This window comes from Melanostigma gelatinosum (genome assembly GCF_949748355.1).
Source record: "Melanostigma gelatinosum genome assembly, chromosome: 18".
Taxonomy (NCBI): Eukaryota; Metazoa; Chordata; class Actinopteri; order Perciformes; family Zoarcidae; genus Melanostigma; species Melanostigma gelatinosum.
Genome location: NC_136651.1, coordinates 4,415,763 through 4,438,586, shown reverse-complemented (window position 1 = coordinate 4,438,586; position 22,824 = coordinate 4,415,763). Strand labels below are relative to the sequence as shown.

At 42.9% G+C, this 22,824-nt stretch overlaps 1 protein-coding gene across 1 annotated transcript in view; it reads left to right on the top strand.

Moving 5' to 3' along the window:
- fibcd1b (fibrinogen C domain containing 1b) overlaps positions 1–4,538 on the top strand; it is a gene marked incomplete at both ends in the record, with an annotated part of 82,458 nt that extends 77,920 nt beyond the window's left edge. The window contains 2 exons of the mRNA XM_079290185.1: positions 1,833–2,012; positions 4,273–4,538. Of these exons, the coding sequence (XP_079146311.1) occupies positions 1,833–2,012; positions 4,273–4,538 (446 nt within the window). The remainder of the gene's footprint in view (positions 1–1,832; positions 2,013–4,272) is intronic.
- Positions 4,539–22,824: the final 18,286 nt, after the last annotated feature.

Sequence of the window (22,824 nt, the reverse complement as noted above, 5' to 3'; positions counted from 1 at the left end):
CTGACACACTATCCCTCTCGTGCCTTTGATCAGCTCGGTAGAGTGAAACTTGCCCTGGGACGCACCATCAGTCCAACGCAGCAGGGGGAAACATCGAGCAGCAGGGGGCAAGGAAGAAGGGATGGAAAGCATTTTTCCTTCTGGCACTTTCTGTCTAACACATTCTCTCCAAAGGATTGAGCAACAATTCAAAGATCTGTTCGGGGCATCCGATGAAGCGATGGCAAACTAGGATCTGAAATAGCTGAGACAGGTGGATGTGAACTAGATGTGTGTATTTGGCTTATGGAAGGGATTTCCAAGCATGGACCCACAATCGAGGATTCATACAAACATGCTTTCCCTGAAACAAAAATGAATTAAGATGCAGGGACAATGTTATTGCAGAGCATATACATTAATATTCAAATCAGTTCAAGGGTGCTTCTTCCATTCATGACTGATGATGAGCATGAATGAGCTCGGATCTGATGCCTAATCACATATGTGCAATCAAAAGTCAGAGGATTTATATCTGTATTTATTGTTCTTTAAAGCAAATTAGTGTTGCCTTAAAAAGTAGGAAACTCTTGAGCACAATCAGACCTATACCTATTCCTGCTAATGACAACTCCGACCAGATGCTACTACTCTTCTTTGGTAATGTCTCCTCGAGCAGTACATCCCATCAGCCTATTAAGCCATTTCATTGCTTTCGTAAATACACAATGTGAGTGCACAGCCGTTTGGTTTTTTTAGAGCTGATCTGAAGGGAACTGAAATGATCGCATGATTAGTTCTGTAGTGAGAGCAGAAATACTCATCAGTGAGTTTTTGAAAAAAGCTTGAGTCCATTTAAAATAACAGACTACACTTGACTTCAACATACTGTGGATGTTTCATTACCAAGAGGCCACAGATGTTGTGGACCCTGCTGTAATATGTTCCTCTTCGATATTACAACTTTTAAATCCAGCTAAGTATCCTTGTAAGTGTTCGGCGACTGGCTCTGATGTTTCTGAGACAGAGCGGGGGATGACGTTGTTGTTTTTTACATTTGAATTATGAATAACTTTTCATTTGAATGAATAAGAATCAGTTTGTTCAAAAAGCAATTCACCTTCCTGGATCAGTCTGTGAAGCCCTTCTATTTGAAGAAATGTTTTTTTTCTTTTTTTTAATATAGTCAAAACAAATTGCCCGAAAATATTTTGGAACTTTAACGAAACAACACATAACATTCTATAAAAAAAAATTTAAAAACATATCCTTGCTGCACCATTTCATGGAGAGTTCAGAGCAATTGAAGACAAATTCTCAATCTTTTACATTCGGGGCAGGCAATGGATGAGCTTTAACCCAGCAGGATGAGGCTGAGGTGGGCGAGAGAGAATTAGGATATTCCCGTGAGATTGAGATGAAACTAAATCTGTGAAGCACACTAAACACAAAAGAGACATTTTGCAATGTTGATGCAAATGTCCTGATACCAATTTGTTGCTGCGACAGATTGTCTGAGTTGTAATTTTGAAAGTGCGTGCCAATGTGAAGAAGTTGGTCTCTCGACTTTATTTCAAATCACGTGCATAGTTTTTCGGGGATTCGGCTGGTCTCTCCGTCCTCATGTCAAACAGTTCTGTGAGCGCTAGACACTCCGCTCACTTTTGAAAAGAAATCTTGTTTTCCAGAGAAAGAAGATTCAGCGGGAGACTCTAAATGGGCCAAAAACCATGTTACATCTTATTTCCAGAAATTGTACGGCGTTGAGAGGCTGCTGAGATGGCTTTAAATTGTTTGCTGAGAACAACGGCAGTACTTTGTAATGGATTGTTTTGGTCTGTGTCTCCCTGCAGGGCTGAAGCAGATCCATGCCCTGTCCATCCAGGGGAACTATGAGCTGCGTATCGACTTGGAGGACTTTGAAAATAGCACCGCTTATGCCCAGTATGGAACCTTTGGAGTCGGCCTCTTCTCAGTAGACGCTGATGATGATGGATATCCTTTGACTGTGGGAGACTACTCTGGCAATGCGGGTATGTAAGCTAGTCAGACTTTGCCTGCAAGATTTCCTGTGCTTGTACTCTAATTTTAACTCGATGTTTCTATGTTTGTTTTTCTATTAATCTGTGAATGCACAAGTCACAGCAGTGGCTGAAACCTCCAGACGACTTCCAGTCTATGCCGCCTCATAGTGAAATAATCATTTTATTTTTACAGTTCAGTAGGTGTGCCTACTTGTTAAACCATGCAGACAGGTGCACAGGGAGAAGGACTGTGTCTCTGCTCCCCAACCTTCAGACCCAAGCCAGCTACCTGTCACCTTGATTAAATTACCGCCAATTAATTGCACTGCTTGACCTGCAGCGTAAACAGAAACCAGCCGTTGAAGCGAGGAAGCAATTTAAAGAACCTTTGGGGAGCGCTGCTCCGAGAACACAGAGAGAGAATGGGGACAGATATGAGAGATTGGGCAAGAAAAAGGAGTGGAGAGGAAGAGGGGGGCAGGGAACAGATGTGGAAAGTAACAGGAGAGAGGTAAATAGAAATGAGGATACAGGTATTTAAGGTAACAGGGGAGTAGGGAAGATACAAAAAGAGAATGTGTTGTGTGTGTAACAGCTTTTTCCTCAGATTCAGTGTCCTGTAATGCCCCTGGTCCCCTGTCCACAGCGTGGCCTGACCTCGAACTCATCTGCCTGTTTGACATTTGAATCCAGTCAAATTCAGGGCACTCAAACTCTCTCAGGATGCTCGCGCTCTCACCTTGGCCTCCCTCCAGGCAGAGTGCTGGTGTTGTTAGTTGTATTTTGCTCTGCTGTGGCTGCTTTCCGATCAGCTGACGCTCATTTGGGCTGGGAGCAGCATGTGTCTTAATGGACCCCCCTGCCTCCAAGGTGACATCCAGCGTGTTGCAAATGAGCCTTTAAGTGCTTCTGTTTTTGTTTTTTGGGGGGTTTCTCTCCTCTTTTCTACAGCCCCTGGACATCATACCATTGTCGCTGCCATTGAGCTGCTGCTGTTTTCTTCTCTTCTCTCCCACTGTCTCATTTTTTCCTAATGTCGAGCAGCACACAACATTAATATCAGACATGGCTGTCGGAATACTTTTCCGGGCTGACTTGTTACCATGGTAATGCCAAGTGGAGAGCAGTGTATAGGACAGAGTGAGAGGGTAAGGAGCTAGGCGGCCACATCCTGAGCAATTAAGGGTTGTTTGAAGCCCTGCCGGGCTGTTAGCTTTCACCTGATTGCTGGTGAGCCGTCTTTCATTCTGCTCTCAGCTTTGTCCTTCCATCCACTTCTGGTCGCAGTGTGACGCCTGCTTTGGAGAGAAAGGAAAGGACAGAGAGTGCAGTGGAGGTATGGGGAGTTCAATGAACATTATGAGCTGTTTGAACATCCATTTGCTGAAAACCTTAGATCTACCGCAGTGTCTGCGAGGGCGTTGCTTTCATTTTACTTGTAAGCCTCTTAGAGCAATGGCTTGTGAAGCCGCTATCGATTTGGAGAATTTGCCAGTGAGAAATCTTTATATAGTGAGGAGATATTTTCAGCTCGGCAATTTGATTGTGCGGATCAGACTTGCCCTGCAGACGGCGATTAAGGGCACGTACTGTAGGTGATTCGACTTGTCTGCAGTGGTCTTACATCATGATCACAGGTTGCAGGAAAGAATGCCCTGTCACTGTTGTTCATGCTTTTCCGTACCAGTTCCAAAAATGCTTGAAAGACAAACGTAGAAAGAATGATCGCAGCATATGTGATGAAGTCCATTCACTGTGTCGTTTCTCCTCTCTTTCAACATGTCTGTCCGTTAACTGACAGACATCCTGATGCAATCTCTGGGTGTGCGTCATTAAGAAGTGGAAGATAAAAAGGTCACCACAGAACCTGTGATAAATTGGCCACAAAGCCGTCTGACTTCCTGCTTTAGATAATGAGAAGCAATACTCTGGAGAACTGGGGAGCCGAATTCTTCATTTCCCTCTGTTTATAGAAACGATGAATTGAAATGCCCCATACTATTTTGAAGTTGATCTCCTGTGGATTTATCTAATTGCTGGTTTCTCGTTGCAGATCCAAGAATATGTCGGCGAAAGACACAAATATAGGGTTTTGCCGATTTGTCTTCTTTTTTGATTCCAAACCGATATAAATTTCAAATGCAAAGGAGGCGCAAGAGCCGTGCTATCTCCCTGCTGCACTTGTTTATGAGAGCTTGTATCTATATATATTTCTTTATATCTGTACTCACACATTCACTTTGTGCCGCGCATCTTTTCCCCGCCCTAGGTGACTCTCTGCTGAAGCACAACGGGATGAAGTTCACCACCAAAGACCGGGACAACGACCACTCGGAGAACAACTGCGCCTCCTTCTACCATGGTGCCTGGTGGTACCGCAACTGTCACACCGCCAACCTTAATGGGCAGTACCTGCGCGGCCAGCACACCTCCTATGCCGATGGCATCGAGTGGTCCTCCTGGACTGGCTGGCAGTACTCCCTCAAGTTCTCCGAGATGAAAATACGGCCTACCCGCGACCCGGAGAACAAATGAGAAAGACAAAAGGAAGAAGGAGATAAAAAAAAGTTTTTTCAAACATTACAAACCACAATTTCTGACAGCTAGGCGGAGTCACTTGTCTTGATGTCGTTTATTCACTTTGAGTTTAGTTGCCTCTGTTGTTTGCCTCCCGATGTCTCACTCCCTTTTTTGCTCCTCTTCCTCCATCACTCAGCTACTGGTGTCATGCTGGCTACCATTATCCTTACCCCAGGTCCCTTTGTTGAAAACAAAATAACATAAGCACCATGCATATTTTTTTTTTGATCATTCAGTTCACGAAAGCAGCATACCAGAGCTGCGAAGCCACAGTCCACTGCGCTAGCTTTACTCAGTCTGACGTGGTGGTCCAAGCATCGCCTGCAGAACCACACACCAGTAGTTCCCTCTGACCTCCCATCTGTGCTGCCATGGCACTTCGACTGTGGTTCAGGCTCACTGCCCATTGCTGTATAATGTGTGAACGGTGAGGGCTGCTCCAAATGTAGTAGAAAGAAACTCTGAACTAAATATAAAAAGGAGATACAAATTCCCCCTTTTTCCCCCTCTGCAAGGAAGTCCAGAGTTTCAGCAGTGAGAAGGGACAGCGCAGTGGTACATACGTCACATTTACATCCTTGATCTGTGTGAGCACGACCCAGCAGGGTAGTGGCAAGAAGTGCGGGGTCTCAGATAAGTAGTGATTGAATTAGTCGAATGAAAGGGGGGGGGGGGGGCAGGGTGAATCAAAGGGGAGTGAGGAAGTGGAAGAAGACGAGGTGAAAAAAGATAAATGAGAAAAAGAAAGAGACAGCGGAGGATCTCATTCATCTGACTTGGGCCATTAGGAAGCATATTGGGCACTTTGTCTGATCTGCCTGCCAGCTGAGTACTGGCCAACTGATGCAGCATTCACAGATGGTAACCCAGCACTTTGTGTGTGTGTGTGTGTGTGTGTGTGTCTTCGACAAGAGAGAGACAGACAGAGTTCTCTAACATTATCAATTTCCTATCATGAGTTCAGTGGAGCGTCTCGACTGACGACAATGTTTAGCACCAACAGACTAAACGTGGTGCATGGCTGGCATACCTTCACTCTCCATTTAGGTACTGTAGTTACCGTGAAATAACAAAGACTGTAAAGTATGCGTGTGTTAGGACGGGGAAGACATTGGCCACAATTTGAATGGGATCACAGAATGAAAGAGGAAAGAAATATTGCGTCATTGTTCCCCCAGTTCATCTCATTTTCTTGGACCTGTCGAGGAAACAACCCCCCATTCTCACCTCTTTGGTTTGCCCCCCCCCCCCCCCCCACCCCGGTCCATTCTGGGTGATTCCTATGGGTTTCATTTGTGTGACACGGTTTCTCGTCATGCAAAGGGAGACAAAGTTGCTGTAAAATAAGTTGCTCTCAATCGCTGTCTTTTTCTTCTGAGTAGGAATTCTACAATGTGTTATGGCGAAAAAAGAAAAAAAATTGAAAAAGAAAAAACGTGTGATGAGGAAAAAGCACAAAGGCAAAGTGTGGGCAGAAAATAGTGCATTCCTGATTTTCCGTCTCTCTTAATTTTTATTTTTTTCATTTTGAAGCTTTTTTTTCATCGAGTTTATTTTTGATGTACTAAAAGCTTTAAAAAATATCTGTAGATTTTACTGTACAGTGTGTATGACTTTTAGAGCATGTGAAGCTGTTTTCTTACTATGCTAAAACACAAAGAATACTCAAGCACATGGACTAAAAAAATAAAATAAAAGAATTAAGTGAAGCAAGAAGTATTTATGGAACTTTTTCCCCTCCCTCTACCTGCACAACAGAAGGACGGATACAAGTGAAGAGGAGGAATGAGATTGTCCCTAAAGCACATGCCCGTTCAAACCTGCAGCACAAATACAAATCCTAGAAACGGAGGCACAACATGAGAGAGATTTGAAACCCCTCGGCACATTAGCTGCACATTGCTGGACATGTGGGATCTTTTCTGACTATCTTGGCTTTTGGAAAGTCTCGTCGCGCTGGGAGACAATTTTGAATGTGTGCTCGAGGGTGTTGCCCCAGCTGACAGCAATGTTGCACAGAATACCCCTGACGCTGGAACAGCTGCAAGTTTTTGTGTGTCTGTGTGTGCGTAGCACCTCGGCCGTGTGCATACAGCGACGACAACGTCAGAGGATACAGCAAATGTAAAGGTTGGAAATGTGTGAGGTCACTCAAAGAGGATGAGCAGTGTGTGAACGTAGGCAAATGTCTGTGTGCGTGTGTGTCTGTGCTAGACAGAGGGTGTGTGTGTGAGTGTGTGTGTGTGTGTGTGTGTAAATGTGTGCGTCTACAGCATCTGTGTGTGTGTACACATATATGCACATGCTTCGGTTTGTACATGCCCGTGTGCATGAGCCAGACGACAGAGCGGAAGGCTGAGTGCGTCTCTCTGTGGAATTCTGGAGTAATGTGATGCTTATGTAAAACTTGCCTCCCCATGCTATTTGTGTTGATACCAGAGAGATTTACATAATTATAATGAACTATTACTTATTGTGATTGTGAACCCATAAGAGTGGACACCACCCTCTGGTACTGTGTTGAACTGCGCTCGTGCCCCCGAAACCCCCCCCCCCCGCCCCCCGAGAAACCCACTCCCCAAAATCCCCAGTCACCTCGACGCAACGTTGTGCTCACTGTATATGTGGATGCTCCCTTGTTATTTCAATGTAAAGTATGATTTGCCATGGCCGCCCCCGTCTGTGTTGTCGTTGAGTGGATGCCTTTGCAGTCACTCTCTCTTGCTAAGTCTCCAACGGAAGAGATGATACAAGAGGGAAATCAGAGGCTCGAATCATTCCCGGTTATCCCGCTCATTACAGTGCATCAGCACCCGGATCGATCCCCCAGGTCCCCAAACCTTCTACTTCTCTTACTCTGTACCTCCTTAATTGCCTTAGCCTCTGCTGCCAATTCCCTCACTCCATAGCTCCTAAATTCCCCCTCTCTTCTCTTCCCAGCTCCCGACTCTTTATTGCTCTGCTTGTTGTTTCTTTATGCGCCACTCTCCTCTCCCCGGCCCTCAGTCCTCCCTTTCCCTTCAGTCCCAGCGCAGAAACTAACTCTGTTTTTTTGTTCCTTTTCTTTTTGGTGAAGTACTATAGATTGTTTTGCTGAATCTTGACACTGTGTTTTAATGTTCTTGTCAACATTTAATAAACATTCACATTTTATAAATGGGGAACACCCTGAAGTGTGTGGGGTTTTCTCAGTGCGTCCGTGCGCGCTCACAGCACTGTGGTTGCTTTTTCTTGTGACTTTGATTTGATCAAGCTGAATACAAACAAGGCCACGGACATTTGATAGCCTTTCGCCTTTCAAAGGAAAACTCTGTTCGTGTTTTGGAACGTGACAACAGAACATATTGTTCGGTGAGAGAGGCAGCCGTAGCAGACCCACAGTGTGGAAATGCTTCAGGTCATCGGGGCCACGCAGCGAGTTAAGGCTTTACTTGAAAAGGTTTTTCAGATAACATCTCAAAGTGTTCTGCTGCCAGTCCATTGTAATGGAGGTAAAATGATTTGGTTCGTGGAGCTTTAGAAAATGGCATTTTGAAAGACATGAACTCAGCAGCACCGTGTCTTTTCCATGTGCAATGTCACTCCACAGAACTATGAACAGCTTTTTAAAACTTATTATTATTTAAAACTTACGCTGAAAAATAATCCCAATAATAACTACAAAATAATGGCCCGTATTGCATTATCAACCCCAGAGGAGCTGCTATCACCAAGCACAAGGTTACACTGTGCCATTGCATATAGAAATTGGCATTGAGATAGCAGAAATGATTTAGCTTTCAATAAACGTTCTCTTCAATCATGTATGATCTTAATTTCCACAGACAAGGTGCCTTGGCCGTGCTGATGTCTTGCAACATGGGTGGAGTTTCTTTGCTCGTGCTTTTTTTTAGGGCAATCCAGGGTAAGTTTAAGTGACGTTTATATTTGTGTTAAAAGTAGGCCATGCATATTCAATGTGGGTAAAAGCAAATCTAAGGGGAAACATTGTCAAATTGGATGATTGACAGGACGGAGCATAATGTGAATGTAGCAAATGAGCAAGTCATATTTATGAAAGCTGCACTTTTTCTCATTTGATTAGTGACGTGTGGATGAATTAGTGTGCTGTGCCACAAGGGGGCCGTTGACATGTAGGTGATGGGTCTCTGCTCTCAATCGAGCAACAAGTCGACACAGGTGCGGCGTCTCTGTGTGTTTGGACCGCTGGACACGTAATGGTGCTTCCCGCAAAGACAAACTCAATTACACGACACAAAACAATCAGCGAGATTCTAAATAGTGCACGAGTGCTGACACAGCAGGAGAAACTACAGTCTGCCATCTACAGCTACAGCGTCACGGAAGAAGCAAGCGACCAAAGATGAACCAAAGGCGTGAGCGTCACGAACCTGCGCGCTCATGGGCCAGCAGGTCACAACACTCGTATATGTTGAAATTCTCTTTACATCCTGACAGCTATCAATAAATCAAATGCTCTGACCAAAAAAAAAGGTATCTGTGGCTGTTGCAGGACTGTAATACACCCGTCCAATTATTTCATCTGGGCTGAATAAAAAGGTTGGAAGGTCTGCGTATACTTACTTATAATTAGCTCTCATGTCTCAGGAACATAAACAACATAACATTTAACTACAACGTAGACAGGCTACGGATTCTCGTTAGTTTTCATACATGTTACTCCAACATCACCAACAACGTGGATGAGCAGTTTCATCCTATTTCATATAAAATACACTTCTAAGTCCAGCTATAAGGTGCATGCTGATGATCAGCTTAATGAGTGACTATCCAGGATCACATCCTCTCTAGCAGGGTAACTCAAATGTCTCCTAATGCTGAACATCCTTCCTACGATGCCCTGGTGTTTTGGAACCCTAGCAGCAAACACAATGCAACTTGTGACTGATCAAATTTTGATAGTTCCAGCACATGACACTCAAGCGCTGTGGACGTGGCAACACCGTATAAATACAATCATTAAAGATTTGTTTCCAGTACACAATGATTAAAAAGGTAACCGCTATAAAACACTGATCATATTTTTGTGTGAGGTATCACAAACTCCTCGAATGTTTCTTTATATGTTCGGATTTTGATCCATTCCAATAAAGTTTGGAACGTCTTGGGGAGTCGAAGTATTTCTGCCATTTGTTTGTTTTCGGGAGATCACAGCAAGTCAGCCAGAGAAAATGTTTCATGCTTTCACTTCATGGGTTAACGCAGAAGTCTGAAAATACAATTCTGAATGGGGCGCCACCTTGGAACGCGGCATCCACTTCTCACTCATTCATTATAACTTCCTGATAACTCCTTGAGACGCTAAGCTAATCCACTGTTTGCTCAAGTTCCAAGCACAGGTATACAATCTGGTTCTCCTCATGTAACTCTTAGCAAGTATGTGAATAACAGTATTTCCCCAAATGTCAGACTTAAATCGTGCATTTAATTTGCAAAAACATCACTGCATGGGGGTAAACTAAAACATAAAGGGTCGAAATCATTAGACGTGTGCACCCCCAACCAAGAGAATACAAAGAGAAGGTAGGCTTGTGTCTAGGTTGTGTTCTGTGTTGTGATGAAGACTTGTTGGTCGCTCTCAAAGAATCATCTGCTGCACCTTATTTGTCCTGGCTTTGGGGGTGTTAGCATTTCTTTTCAGCATGCCAGCAGGGTAGGGAGTACAGATTACTGCCGAGCCGTGAAAACCAACGCAACACATGAACACCTGACTGAAAGAGAGCATTGTAGTAGTTCAGGCAGAGCACAAATGTCATGCTTTGCTAATCTATCGGCTAATCGCTGCACAGACCAATCTCCATCAGTCCATTTGGAGGACTTGCTGTGCTCTGATTGTTGCTGTATGAACTGCTGTAACCCCATTTTGCTTCAAGGTAAAGCCTTTCCCCCACCTCGCTGCACCTTTATCTGATATAGTCTACCCAGTGGCTCTGACACCGACAACACAGTACTGTTGTTGCCCTGGCTTTACTCTGTGAACACCCATGGGGGGATTCGAATTACAACCCGGCTATATCCTCAGCATGCTTGCTGGGAAAGCAGAGGGCAGCCTGCTGCAGAGGCAGGGAAGTCAAATGGACCTGTGTTACTGTTTGTTGCTTTGTTTTTTGCTCTGTTACTGGTGCATGTTGCTTCGTGTCGTCTTTAGTCGCGTCAATTTGTTATAATGGTGTAAGGCACTTCGATTTAATCACAACCTAAATTGATGATCCTGCAGTCTGCAAATGAAACACAGGTGTAAACAGAGACACGGTTTTACAATTCTTAACTTCTTAGCATTTTAGTTTTGTTCTTTGATGTAACTTTGAGGCGACATTAATTAAATTGGGTGATTTAATCGCACTCTCCTTTGTGCATGAAAATGACCCCTTTCAACCTGCATCAGCATGTCCTTCAAGTTGGTGACAGCAGTAGTACAGTACAGCCATATTCAAGTGGAGATTGTGTCTTCTTTTTTTCAGCGGGTGGTGCACATATCTTGCATTACTAACTGCAAAAGTTTGACCACTCTAATTATTTTCTGTTCGATGCGTCTTGTTCTCGCTTCTTTCCTTTCGACGAGATGTTCGCCACCACTGTAGGCAGTTTAACGTGCAAGCTGCAACTGCAACAAAGTTTATTCAGCCGTACTTTAGCGGCAGTGGAACATATTGAGTGCACAGATGGAGAACGAAGAGGTGGATTATGCTGCAGGAGTGGTTTAAGTTTTTTATCTATATTTCACACTTTTCTGCAGTGAAACCTCATTACCATTGGGTTCTATTTCACACACCATGAATTCAAGCTAACCTCGAAATTGGCAATTGTTTTTAAGCCGGAATTTGCTGGTTCCAGCTGCTTAAATGTGAAAATCTTTTGTTTTTCCTTCTATGATAGTAAAGTGAATATATTTGGGTTTTGGACTTCTGCAACATGTGACGGCATTTCATTTATGAACTAAACGGTAATTGATTGATCCATAATAATCAAATTGCCATTAATCGAGAATGAAAGTAATCGCAGCCCTTTCGATTAAAGTACAACATCTTGTACTATTAGCTGTATACTGTTGCAATAAATCCAGCATATAATGAGACAAGTTTACCTGTGACTTCCTCTGTGATAACACAAACACAACAAATGTTCTGCTTCCCTAATCGGCCATTTCTCTTTCATCTGCAAATCGATCCATGAACATCGCCCTTTTTCTACTTCTTGTCCTCCTGAGAATGTGTTTACTTCATTCCTCAGACCCCAAACACACCTCACAAGCTAAACCTTTATATTTATGTACACTGTATGAGTGTATAATTGCTTCGAAAACTACCATCAGATCATCCCACCATCTACATTAACACCACATGCATTAATCATGAAATATGTTCACAAACAAAGCGATGTGTCCTCTAGACTTAAGCATTTCCTTGTAAGTGTCTTTGTTCTTTTAATATTGCATCGCCACATGGAATTAGAGTTCTTTGGCGCTGGAGCCACAGAGACCTTCGTTCCATGTCACCCGCCGGTTGCTTGGACAGCTGATAGTGTTTGGCATGGATGGGCTCCGTCGTTAGCCTGCACAGGGATGTGTGATATCCTCAGAGGGCTCTAGAATTACGGTGCAGCGATGCTGGCTGTCAAGGAATATGTAGTCTGCTACAATAACTCCATCTCATTTCCATATGAAGCAAGATTTTATGGAATCATTTCTGAAACATGAGAAATTTGGATTTGTTTATCAGAGCAAAAATCTCTATGTGTAAAGCAAGTTGGGCAGTTTAAGTTATTTCATCATTTGATCCTCTTACTTTTATGAATCTTGATGTAAAAAAAATCAAACTGTCAACATGTTTTTCCAATCGGTTTTCTCAAATTCCCGCATATATAAGCAATAAATGAACTGTCTTAGTGAGTGCTGCCGCACAGATATTGCATCACGCCAGAGTTGGTTCCCTTGAGCCTATTATCACACATGAAGACTCTCAGTGCATGACATGATGCAGCAATGACGGGGACTCATTGCAATGACCAGCTTGAGAGCAGCAGTCGCTCTTGGCCTCTTCACACAGCGTTGTGTTTGGCTCTGAAGAGCTTTCAGGTGTTCGGGTTTGTGAATTTCTCCTTTGCAGAAATCACTTTGAGTTTTGGCAAGGCTTTTATTTTTCAAATAGCTCTTTTCTCCTCAACCTCAGCAGGGGTGCCATATCAAACTAGCAATGTCAGGGTGAAACCACACACGTTTTATTGCACCTTGTATTGTAGTGTACCGTGACGGTGGCCAGCTCTTCACATATCCGGACCTTAATTGGAATAATAATCAAAGGAGGGACCGGGAATGGATGAGGAAATACTGAGGCAATAGTTTTACTCGGCCTTACCTGACCGTCTTCTTTCTTTATAAATCACACTTGTGAAACCATGAACCCTGGATATTCCCTCTGACTGGCTATATTTCATTTCCTGGAAACTCTGAAGCAGCATTTTTTAAAGTACGAGAGTTTTTGTGAGGAAATTGGAACTTCAGAAAATGCATGCAGGCCGTCCTGACCCCGTTGCTCAACATCCAGCGAAACCTTTCGAACTGATTCTGAGTCAGCCTGTCTGGACACATGCTGTTTTCAGCAGATATCCGACAGGAACCTTTTCGAGGCTCCAGCTTTGTTGGCGAATGTGACAACCTCGATAACCGAACACTCACACCGGCAGTGACATCTAGAGACAAACTGAGCAACTGAGTCATTCATTTCAAATGAGTGCCCGGACACACACTCACACACACACACACAGAGAGAGAGAGAGAGAGGGAATATGAATTTAGGCTCTGTTCAACAAAAGAGCTCCACCTATTCAAGACAGGCCTTTTAAAATAAGAGAAACCTTAAGGGCTGACCGAAAGAAAACAATCCAGCAGGGATTTGAACCCACATCCTTCAGTCTGTGTATACTTTCTCTCTATCAGCTGAGCTGTCTCAACTCTCCAGGTTTTTGTAGACAGCCAGGTCAAATGTGTTTTTTGCCATATTCTGATTGTATCCCGATTGATGTCTGAAAGTTGCAAATGGGATCCAAAGGAGGTGGTTTGAAACGTGATCCCAAACTGATTTCTATACAAATGCATCGTGATCGTGTTTCAGTGTGAACAGGTTTCAGTCTGTAAACTATTGTTTCTCTCGGTCGATGAAGGCGAAATTTCTGCACCTTCAATCGGATCTTCTTTCTCTCTTCTGGTTCTTTGTGCTGATCGGCCCTGAAGACGGTTCAGTGGTGGAGGACAGCGACCAGTGACCTCGAGACGTGGGATTGAACCCTGACTCACGCGCCCTGAGGTACGTCATTCAGAAGTTTCTTAGATGACTGTGTGGGGTCATTTTTCACCCCCAAACAAACAAACCTAAAAATTTCAAACATTCTGGCTTCCTGTCGATTTCAACTTGTAAATTTTCACCCGCTGACCGACAAGGAGGGAACAGAAAACTGGTGAGTCCATGTGGGTCGCAGTGTTTTAGTCTGCAGGCTGTTGAACTGACTCTGCAGGCGAGGGGCTGATCACGTGACCTTCACGTGCACATTACATATTTTCCAGTTAACCTGCCCTGGATAAAATAAGTTGATAAAATGCGGCGCTAAACAGGCCGCCCTACATTCTAGAAAATGTTCCCCACCACATGCAGCTGGTGCCTTTTTTTAAATATATTTCCCCCCTGGCCCTCAGACAACCCAAGTTAGCCACTGCACGGAACTATGTCACGTTAACTTTTTATAAATGAGCCCCGCCCCCTTCAAACAGAAATCTCTCATGTGAAATGACCAAAACTCAGCAATCAGTCAAATCTGATGCAAGTCTTGTTTTGGCATTATTCTTGTATTGACTCAATCAAAGAGAAGTTGATTGTCAACCAGACTTGTGAATTGCACTGCACTGCATTCTGTATTCCTTCTGTTCTCCGTCATTTGCAAAGAAATAAATGTGTCCTTTCAGCTTTTTTTTCGAACCAGAGTTTTGAAATATTGAATTACATTCTATATAAAATCATTGTCTCGGTGTATGCTTGCATGCTTCCATCCATGCTCCAATATATATGCATCTGGCTGCAAGAATTATATTATGCAGCTCCCCTGCTTTGGTTATTGAGGCACAGTATACATATGTGAAAATACCACAGGCCAGTCGTGTCTCCAAGCTCCTACCCAGGAGTCCCCTTCTCCCTGTGGCCCCCTATTTCGCGTTAAGGTAATTGATGGTGCTGGCAGGTAGAAGGTCCCAATGGGGCCTTGTGGGAAGTGTGGATTCAGACACAGGCAGAGGTAACCCGGTACCTGCTTATTACTGGTGACACCTCACAAATATGAAGCAGTGAATGGGGAAGTGAGGAAGTGAGGTTTTGGCTGACAGACGGGCAATTAATACAGCAAAAATGGTTCTCGTTAACGCTTTGGGATACAAGGGAAGAGGTAGTCATGTAAAGCCAAACCTACGTATCTCTGTTTGCACAGTGGCAGCCCAGGACAACGGAGGGTACATTTTAACATGAGTCATATTAGCATCATAACAGCCAGGGCTCAACATTAACACTTGCCCGGGGGCTAGTAAACTCTATGTCTGACGGAATGATCCTGTGTGATCTTTACTATAGGCCAATATTCAGAAAGAATATGGAATCCCGAGATCACCATTAATGCTAGTCTAGTCGCTAATCCCTCATTAATGCCCAAATATCGCAACGTCTAATACATGAACAGATACTTATGGTTCTCAGATTATGTATTCGAATGATTTTGGTGGTTTCCTGACTTTTCCTTCAGTGCCCCCATGAGGGCAACATTGTATTCTGTGTAATGCATTTATTATGCATTTATGACATCATCTGTACCATTAATTGTACGTTATATATATATTCCACATCTTGGGTGAAAGTACTGCCGCTGAAAAAAACGTGAATTTCCAAACCTTGAGTCATCACAGAACAAAGGTGGGAAGCTAATGCAGTGTCGCATGCAGTGTGGGCACGGAATGCAGGTGGGGCTGAGCTCTGCAGTACTGTTGACCCAATTGACTCACCGGTTGATATTATGCAGTCTACCGGTGCATATCAGGAAGCACAGTGTGCCTGTTACTTTCCTAAAGTAGCATCCATCTCTAAGCTCACAATCATATGTCCAACAATATCGATGTCGAATGTCGATATGGAAGGATTATAGGAGGACGTGCAGTTAGAGCTTATTGACATGCAATGTGATAATACAAAACTGCAGCTTCCACTTTCAGAGATCTACAGGGGTTTGGAAAAGTCCAGACTGCCTCAGATTAGGCGCCATGAGTATTCTGTTAATTTGTCTCGATGTAGATGTGAGAGCCACTTTCTCTTAATCGTGATGAAATCATCCTACTGCACAGCATAATGTGCTTAAAACATTAAGTATTTTAAATGGCCTGGGATAACATCCTTTTTTTATTCCATGTGGCCCCCGGGAGGAAATGTTTGGACTCCTCTAGTACACAGCTTGTTTGGTGGGTCATGAATTTAATTTGGTCAGAATAAGACGAAAACTGTGCTGGGAACCTAACACTGGGCAGCTTTACAAGCCTCTCAAAAGCTTACAGTCTGTACATTGTGACCCTCGACTCACTCTCGAGAGGTTTAATAACAATGGTTTCCTCACATTATATGGAATATATGGGCCTTCTGGCATGTTAAGTGGAAAGTTATGTGTCTACATTTACACTGGATCCACCATCAAAGCTTTCCAAACTCATACTTTTCGGTGTACAATACCCTTTTGTCTACTTTTTCCTCACTTTGTGTCAGCCGTCTTCTCTTTCACACGTTCATAAAACCCACTCCACCACCAGCAAAACGCAGCAACACTGAGCCCGATGGCTGTGAAGCTGTAAAGGGATTTTTTTTTACAGTCAAAAGTCACACTGCAGCAACAACCTCTTCCTATTGAGGCGTGAGTGTTTCAGTCGTTACCTCGCGCCAATTACAAAAATATCAAGTGAGCTTTTCAGCTATGTTTGTCTGCTAGCCTCAGATGCACCAAATGAACGTTTTTTAAAAAATGGTTTCATTTTTTTACTAACACGGTTATTGATATGATAATTGTTTTGTGATTTCTTAACTGAAGTCATCTAACAGATTATGCAATGGTGCAAGCCATTTGCTTAAACTCAACTCAAAAAATCCACTCAACCTGCTGAAATAAAAATGCAGTGTTTTTTGCTGACATTTCCACGCCTAATGACGGATTTAGCAGTTTATTTTTATTCCTCTTGAGGTTTTTCTCAGCATGGCTGGTCTTATTTATGCTCACAATGATAATTAGTTCAGTCCTTTATAAAACAATGAATTAGAGATTTAGCACTGCAGATAAGCCTTATGCCTAATTGATAATTACTAACATTTAACTGTGTAGGAAATGGGACTTTAATGCCATCTCCGTTGTCTCTCTCTCTCCCTTCTCTAATGCAAATGTTTACTCTTCTGTTTTTCTGTTTGTCAAGTATGATCTCCCTCAGTAATTATCTGTATTCAATTGAATTTGCTGTACTGGCTTCACCTTTAAGGCCTTGCCTGGAGCCTGAAGGAGAATCTTGAGATTTACCCCCTGATCGATGTGCCAACTCTCACCTTTATTCACAAGCTTTGGGTCATGGCCAAAAGGATGAAACCGCAGATCCAAGTATCTGAAATTACTTTTCTTAGCAGGGATAGGCTGGGGGGCTGAGATTCTCTGATACTCTGTCTAAGCTCCTGAACTACTCTTGCAACAGTTGCTCCTTTATGTTGAGCGGAGGAGGTGGTTGGGGGCATCTGATTAAGATTTCTTCCCGAAGCATCCCCGTGGAGGTATTCTGGGCACGTCTGACTGGGAGGAAGCCCAGAAGACTCGGAAGGATTAAATATTCCAACTGGTCTGGGAATGCCTCCGGATCCCCTAGAAGGAGCTTGGAGGACATGGCTTGGTTAAAAGGATGCCTGAGCTGCCCTTATTAGTTTACTGCCACTAGAGCCAGGACTCTGGAAATGAAAGGATGATTTATTTTATTTTTTTTCATGGCTTAAATGTTAGAAATGAATATTGCAACAGCTCCCATTACAATGGAATAAAGCGCCGGCTTCAAATGTTATCAGCCGAATGAATGGCCGTTATCAGCCTCATAGATATGGCTTAGAAGGGGCCTGCTACATTGAAAAGCATAGCTTCAGAAGGCCATTATCATATGAATACAAGAAGATGACGTAGACTTTGAGTGGATGTTAGAAGAGGAAGTCAACGTGACATAGTATAAAGAACAATCAACAAATACAGGAATTTTGCGCTGGGGAAACGAGACGATGAAGCCCGCCTGATGCTTCAGAATGGTGATAACCATTGATGGCACCCATTCGGTTAGTAAAATTCAAAATGAGTGCATGAAGTTGATCATTTATTTAACAACCAATAAAAAGGGCTCTGCGGAGGCTGTCAAATCCGTTGCTAATAACATTGAACATAAAGAATATTTTATCTGGACCTGCATCATAAAAAGCTGTAATTTTTTATTTCTTTTTTTTTCTTCACAAGGATGAATTGTAAAAAATATACGTCAATATGAAATGCCATAACAATTTGCAGGATTGCTGGTCAAGCTGTAAATAGACCTACGGTAGCAAAGGCCGATAGTTTCGGGGAACATCTTTGGCATGATCACACACGACTCTGTACTATACTATACTAGCATACTATACTATCTATACTATACTATACTATAGCATCGACGCGCCTGCAATTGTTGCACAATACACATTTAGTAATACGGGACAAATGAGTGATTCTGCAGCACTCATTTGTCTCTTAGTTATGGAACTCCTTGTTTATTCTTTTCAATAATATTCCCTTATGCTAATATACTTGTTTTGTAAAGTGTTCCGTTACGTAGTGTTTGAAATATCCTGCTGACAGAAAAAACAGACAAATTGGTACCAAAAACAACCTGCTTGCAAAAGGCGGTTATAGAGCATTTACTGCGCTAAGAGCAATGGCTGCTCTTTGTACTGTCAGCGCAATGTGTGCATGTCTGTGAGGTAAAAGAGACAGTTGCATAAATCAGTCATAGACGTTTTTAATGGGAAGCCTCTAATATGCAATAAAAGGCCGTGAGACCTTGCCTTATTGTTGCTTTAAAGCCAGAAAATAATATCACGCTGCTGATGAGCCAGCAACTCAACATAAGAGATTCAGAACAGATGTTTGGGATGTGGATCCAAACTACTTAATGACCCATCTTTGCAAGTCTCAGGACCATGTATTGACTATATGACACTGGCTCTTTTTCTTTTGTGTGGCAGGTTGACTTCTTGATCAAAGTCCTCACAGGCATGGTGGCAGGATTTGCATCTGTCAGCGGCTTCTCAGTGTGAGACTCCTTTTTTTTCTTTTGTTTGAAATCTCATTTTTATAGCGGAGTGTCCAGGGTGTTGTCTATGTCCCGATGTGTGTCATATTTCACAAGCACATAAGGTACCGCTGGACAGAAAAACACTGTTTTAAGGCAGAGATGTGCACATGTGCATCTTTGCGCCCTCAAGGTTCAGTCATATCCTGTCAAAAGCTACTCATGATGATCTCCAATTGTAAATAAAACAGCGTGCATGGCCTGACTTTTAAAGTTCTGCCTGAGTCTGCAATTTCACGAAGAAAACTGAATGTTTTTTATCATACTTTGTTACTGTCGAAAATGTTCGATCCTATTACCCATTTGTGCATTTCACCCAATCACAAGCTAGTATAATCTACAGGCCTGTGCCTTTTAATTTGGTTTTGCCACCAGTAATACTGATGGCCTCAGTGTCCCTGTCTAAAATTACATAGGAAGCACTGAGCGAGGGGCCATTAGAAATTGAATGGGAAATCGATACCGCTTCATACATGCTACATGTAACTGTGGGGCATTGAGTATTGTAAGTTGGGTTCCAAAATATAATGCGATTCTATCTACTCACACTAACGCCTAAAAATGATTGATGTTTTGAGTCAACATCTCTGACACACAAATTGAAGCTGTGTGCCTCATAAAGTTTGGATTGGATTGCATCAAATTGTACAACTGTCATCACCACTTACCAGAGAACATTGCCGCCTTTTTATGGACCATAAGATGCCTCGCACAAAGCAACAAAACAAAATGCACCAAATTAACAGAAACAACCAGCATGAAAACCCAGCGTAGAATGTGCACTCATTGTTAGTTCTTATCTGTACTATTTCAGCTCTTTAAATTAATATCACAACCCCGATTGTAGACAGACAGTCAGGTAGATAGATTTTATTTAGAACATTTAACAAAAAACAAGAATATAAAGATAAAGTCCATCGTGATCCCTGATCAACCAGAAATTCATATTTCTTAATGTGTCCCTTTTACTGGTCAGATTTCTTCAGCTCAGCATTATTTGTTGACCTTCTTAATTCACACTGGACAATTTTTCACTTGAGTCTAAGTGTTGAATAACTGCTGAGTCAGCCGAATCGAGAAAAAGAATAGAGACTCGACAAGACACTTTCAACAGATTACAAAAAGACAGTCTTTAGAATTCAAACACATTTTTTCCATCTTTTCTCATGGTCCAGCGATTCTCTTTCACCAATCTATAGACATGTTATTGTAGACAAGTCACCAGCCTGCCACAGTGTCACGTAGTTCAAATAAATGCTCATGTCGACCTCGCAGAGCTCAGAGACCGGAACCATCCCTGCGTTTTGCGTTTGCATTGGCTTTGCGTTCGCTTTTTGATGATAATGACAGCATTGTAAATGTCCTCTTTAGCTTTGGGGAAAAATATACGAGATAACATGAAGACGATATGCTCGATATGTTACTGATGTTCACTTAACTTTTAACTGGCAAGTGGCATCGTGGACGAACCTGTATTCATAAAGACAGCTCTTGAACTTCATAGGAAGACGAAACATCATGGATGTGCAGTTGCATCATATTTCTGCGTATTCTATCTTCCCGTCCATGCATGACTCTGAAAGCGATCAAGCTCTGTCATCATTATCATCTCTTAATGTTGTTCAGAGGAGGCCTCCGGAGGTGCTTGTGGATAACTTTCACATGAGCATCCAATGTTGACGGTCCTTTCATTGAAAGTCTGTCAGATCCTCGAGCTGATCTGACGAGATGAGAGCGATGAAGCGAGCGGCTGTGGAGACTGTACATCACCTCAGCGCTGCAGATTTGTCAAGCTGCAGGCTGGGACAGGCCCGAATGACAGCGCGCAATCACGAGTGACGTACTGGGCCAGAACTGTGCAGTGGTGATGATGCCATCCTCTGGATTACTGGAGAATGTACAGTTTAAAATATGCAGATTTCAGGACAAACATTTTGCTGCTGTAAACTAACCGTTTAAAAGTCATTACTTTTTCATTTTAGCCTTGTAAGTTATTATTTGCCGATGGGTTCCAATGTTTAGAATTGACACGAGCATTGAAACGTAACTCATGAGCGATGCTTTTGCTCGATAATTAATTTATAGTTTGCCTATTTAGAGATTTAAATCACTTAACAAAGTGACGATCGTGACTAATAATGTGTTTGAATAATGAATAATAATGAAATCACAATTAGTCATCACGTTTCGTGGAAGGAAGGCAGAACGGCCTTTGGGGAAATCAGAAATGCTCCTTTTTTGTCTCGATGTGTCTTTGTTTGATTGACAGCAGCTGGCAGGCTGCCAATGTGTCGGTTTTACACCTTAAGGGATGAAAGACAATGTAAAGAGTTCGCGCGGCCTTTTCCCCGGTGTGGTCCCTCATTCAACAAGCTGCGGAGCAGGACAAGATACGTGTTCATGTATGTGAGTTAAAGCCATACTATGCAAGATTTTTCTTACAAAAAACAAGATGTCGATTTATACAAAAGTAACTTCTCTCAATCCTCACTTACTGGAAGTGTGTGGTGGTGTCTGTTTCTGAGAACTTGCCCTCTGCCTGTATTTTCTTATTTTCTTCCTTTTTTTGGTGGTCAGACTGTTGCAGCAACTGTTCTTATCACGAGGGAATCCGTTGCTTTCGCGCTTAACAGTGACTTTTACTGCACAATTCTCTGGGCTATGGAGCCTTAAGCAAGGGCTTACTGAGGCTGAAGTCAGAGTTCTAGAGTGGTGTTTTATGGGTAAAGCAAGTGCAAAGAAACATGAAACAATCGCTCTCTCTCTCCTGCTAGCTAACCTAGACGAAGGGTGGCCTATAAGCGAGGAGCGTACGTACTATGAAATAGAATTCTGTCAGCGCCGCTGCAAGAGGATGCTACAAAAATGGCAAACAGAGCACAGAAAGAAAAACGCAAATATAGCGAGGCCAAGGACCAGGCGGACAAAGCTCATTCCACAACGAGAGAGCATCGGGGGTGGACTAAAAAGTGTAATATGGAACGTGAGACGCTGCAACATTGATGCTGTTTTTCGAGGGTTGCTGTATGTTGCATTTTAAGGTAAAGTGTCTGGAATCGGTGTGAACCTTTTCATTCAATTTAAAAGCAGATTTTGAAAGAAATTTAAGGGAACCCACTCATTCAATTAATACTCAACTGAGGGAAAACTCATAGCCAATGCAGTATGTGAGACAAGGGTCAATTAAACAATCCCTGCATTTTGAAAGATATTCGTGCCTTTGCAGATGATGCGTAGCCATTTTATTGCTCTTGCTTGCAGCATAACTGCCACGAGACTGATGGGACAGAGCTTGGACAGCTCTCTGCACTGCATGAAGATTAGGGCCAGTAGACTTTACATGTAGCAGAGAATAATGGAGCTGATGCAGCTTCAAAAGCAGCCTCATCTTGTTTTCCTTCTCAGTGCGTGACTTTGCAGTTTCTGGCAAATTCTTCCGTTCTTTACTGTGTCTTGGGAGAGCACTTATCTCTATTTAATTTGCCACAGAGCCGTCTTTTGCTCTTTCGTACTCCTCCTTTGTCCATTCAGCTCCTCTGCATATCATGCCACGGAGAGTTCAGCCCAGTGCTTCACTGTCTCTGCTGCTTGAGATGGCTCTGTGTTTCAAGAAAATGCAAATGACGGAACAATAAAGGATTTTTATGTTCACCCTTTCCAGTCTTCTTTTGAGTTCACTCAGGTACACGTTCAGCATGTGGGCTTCAAACTGAACAAACGCAACGTGGACGATTCCTCTTTTTCAAAATGACATACAGAAGCAAATCTGACAAGTCCTGTTGGTCCCAGTCATGTGGTTCAGGCTGC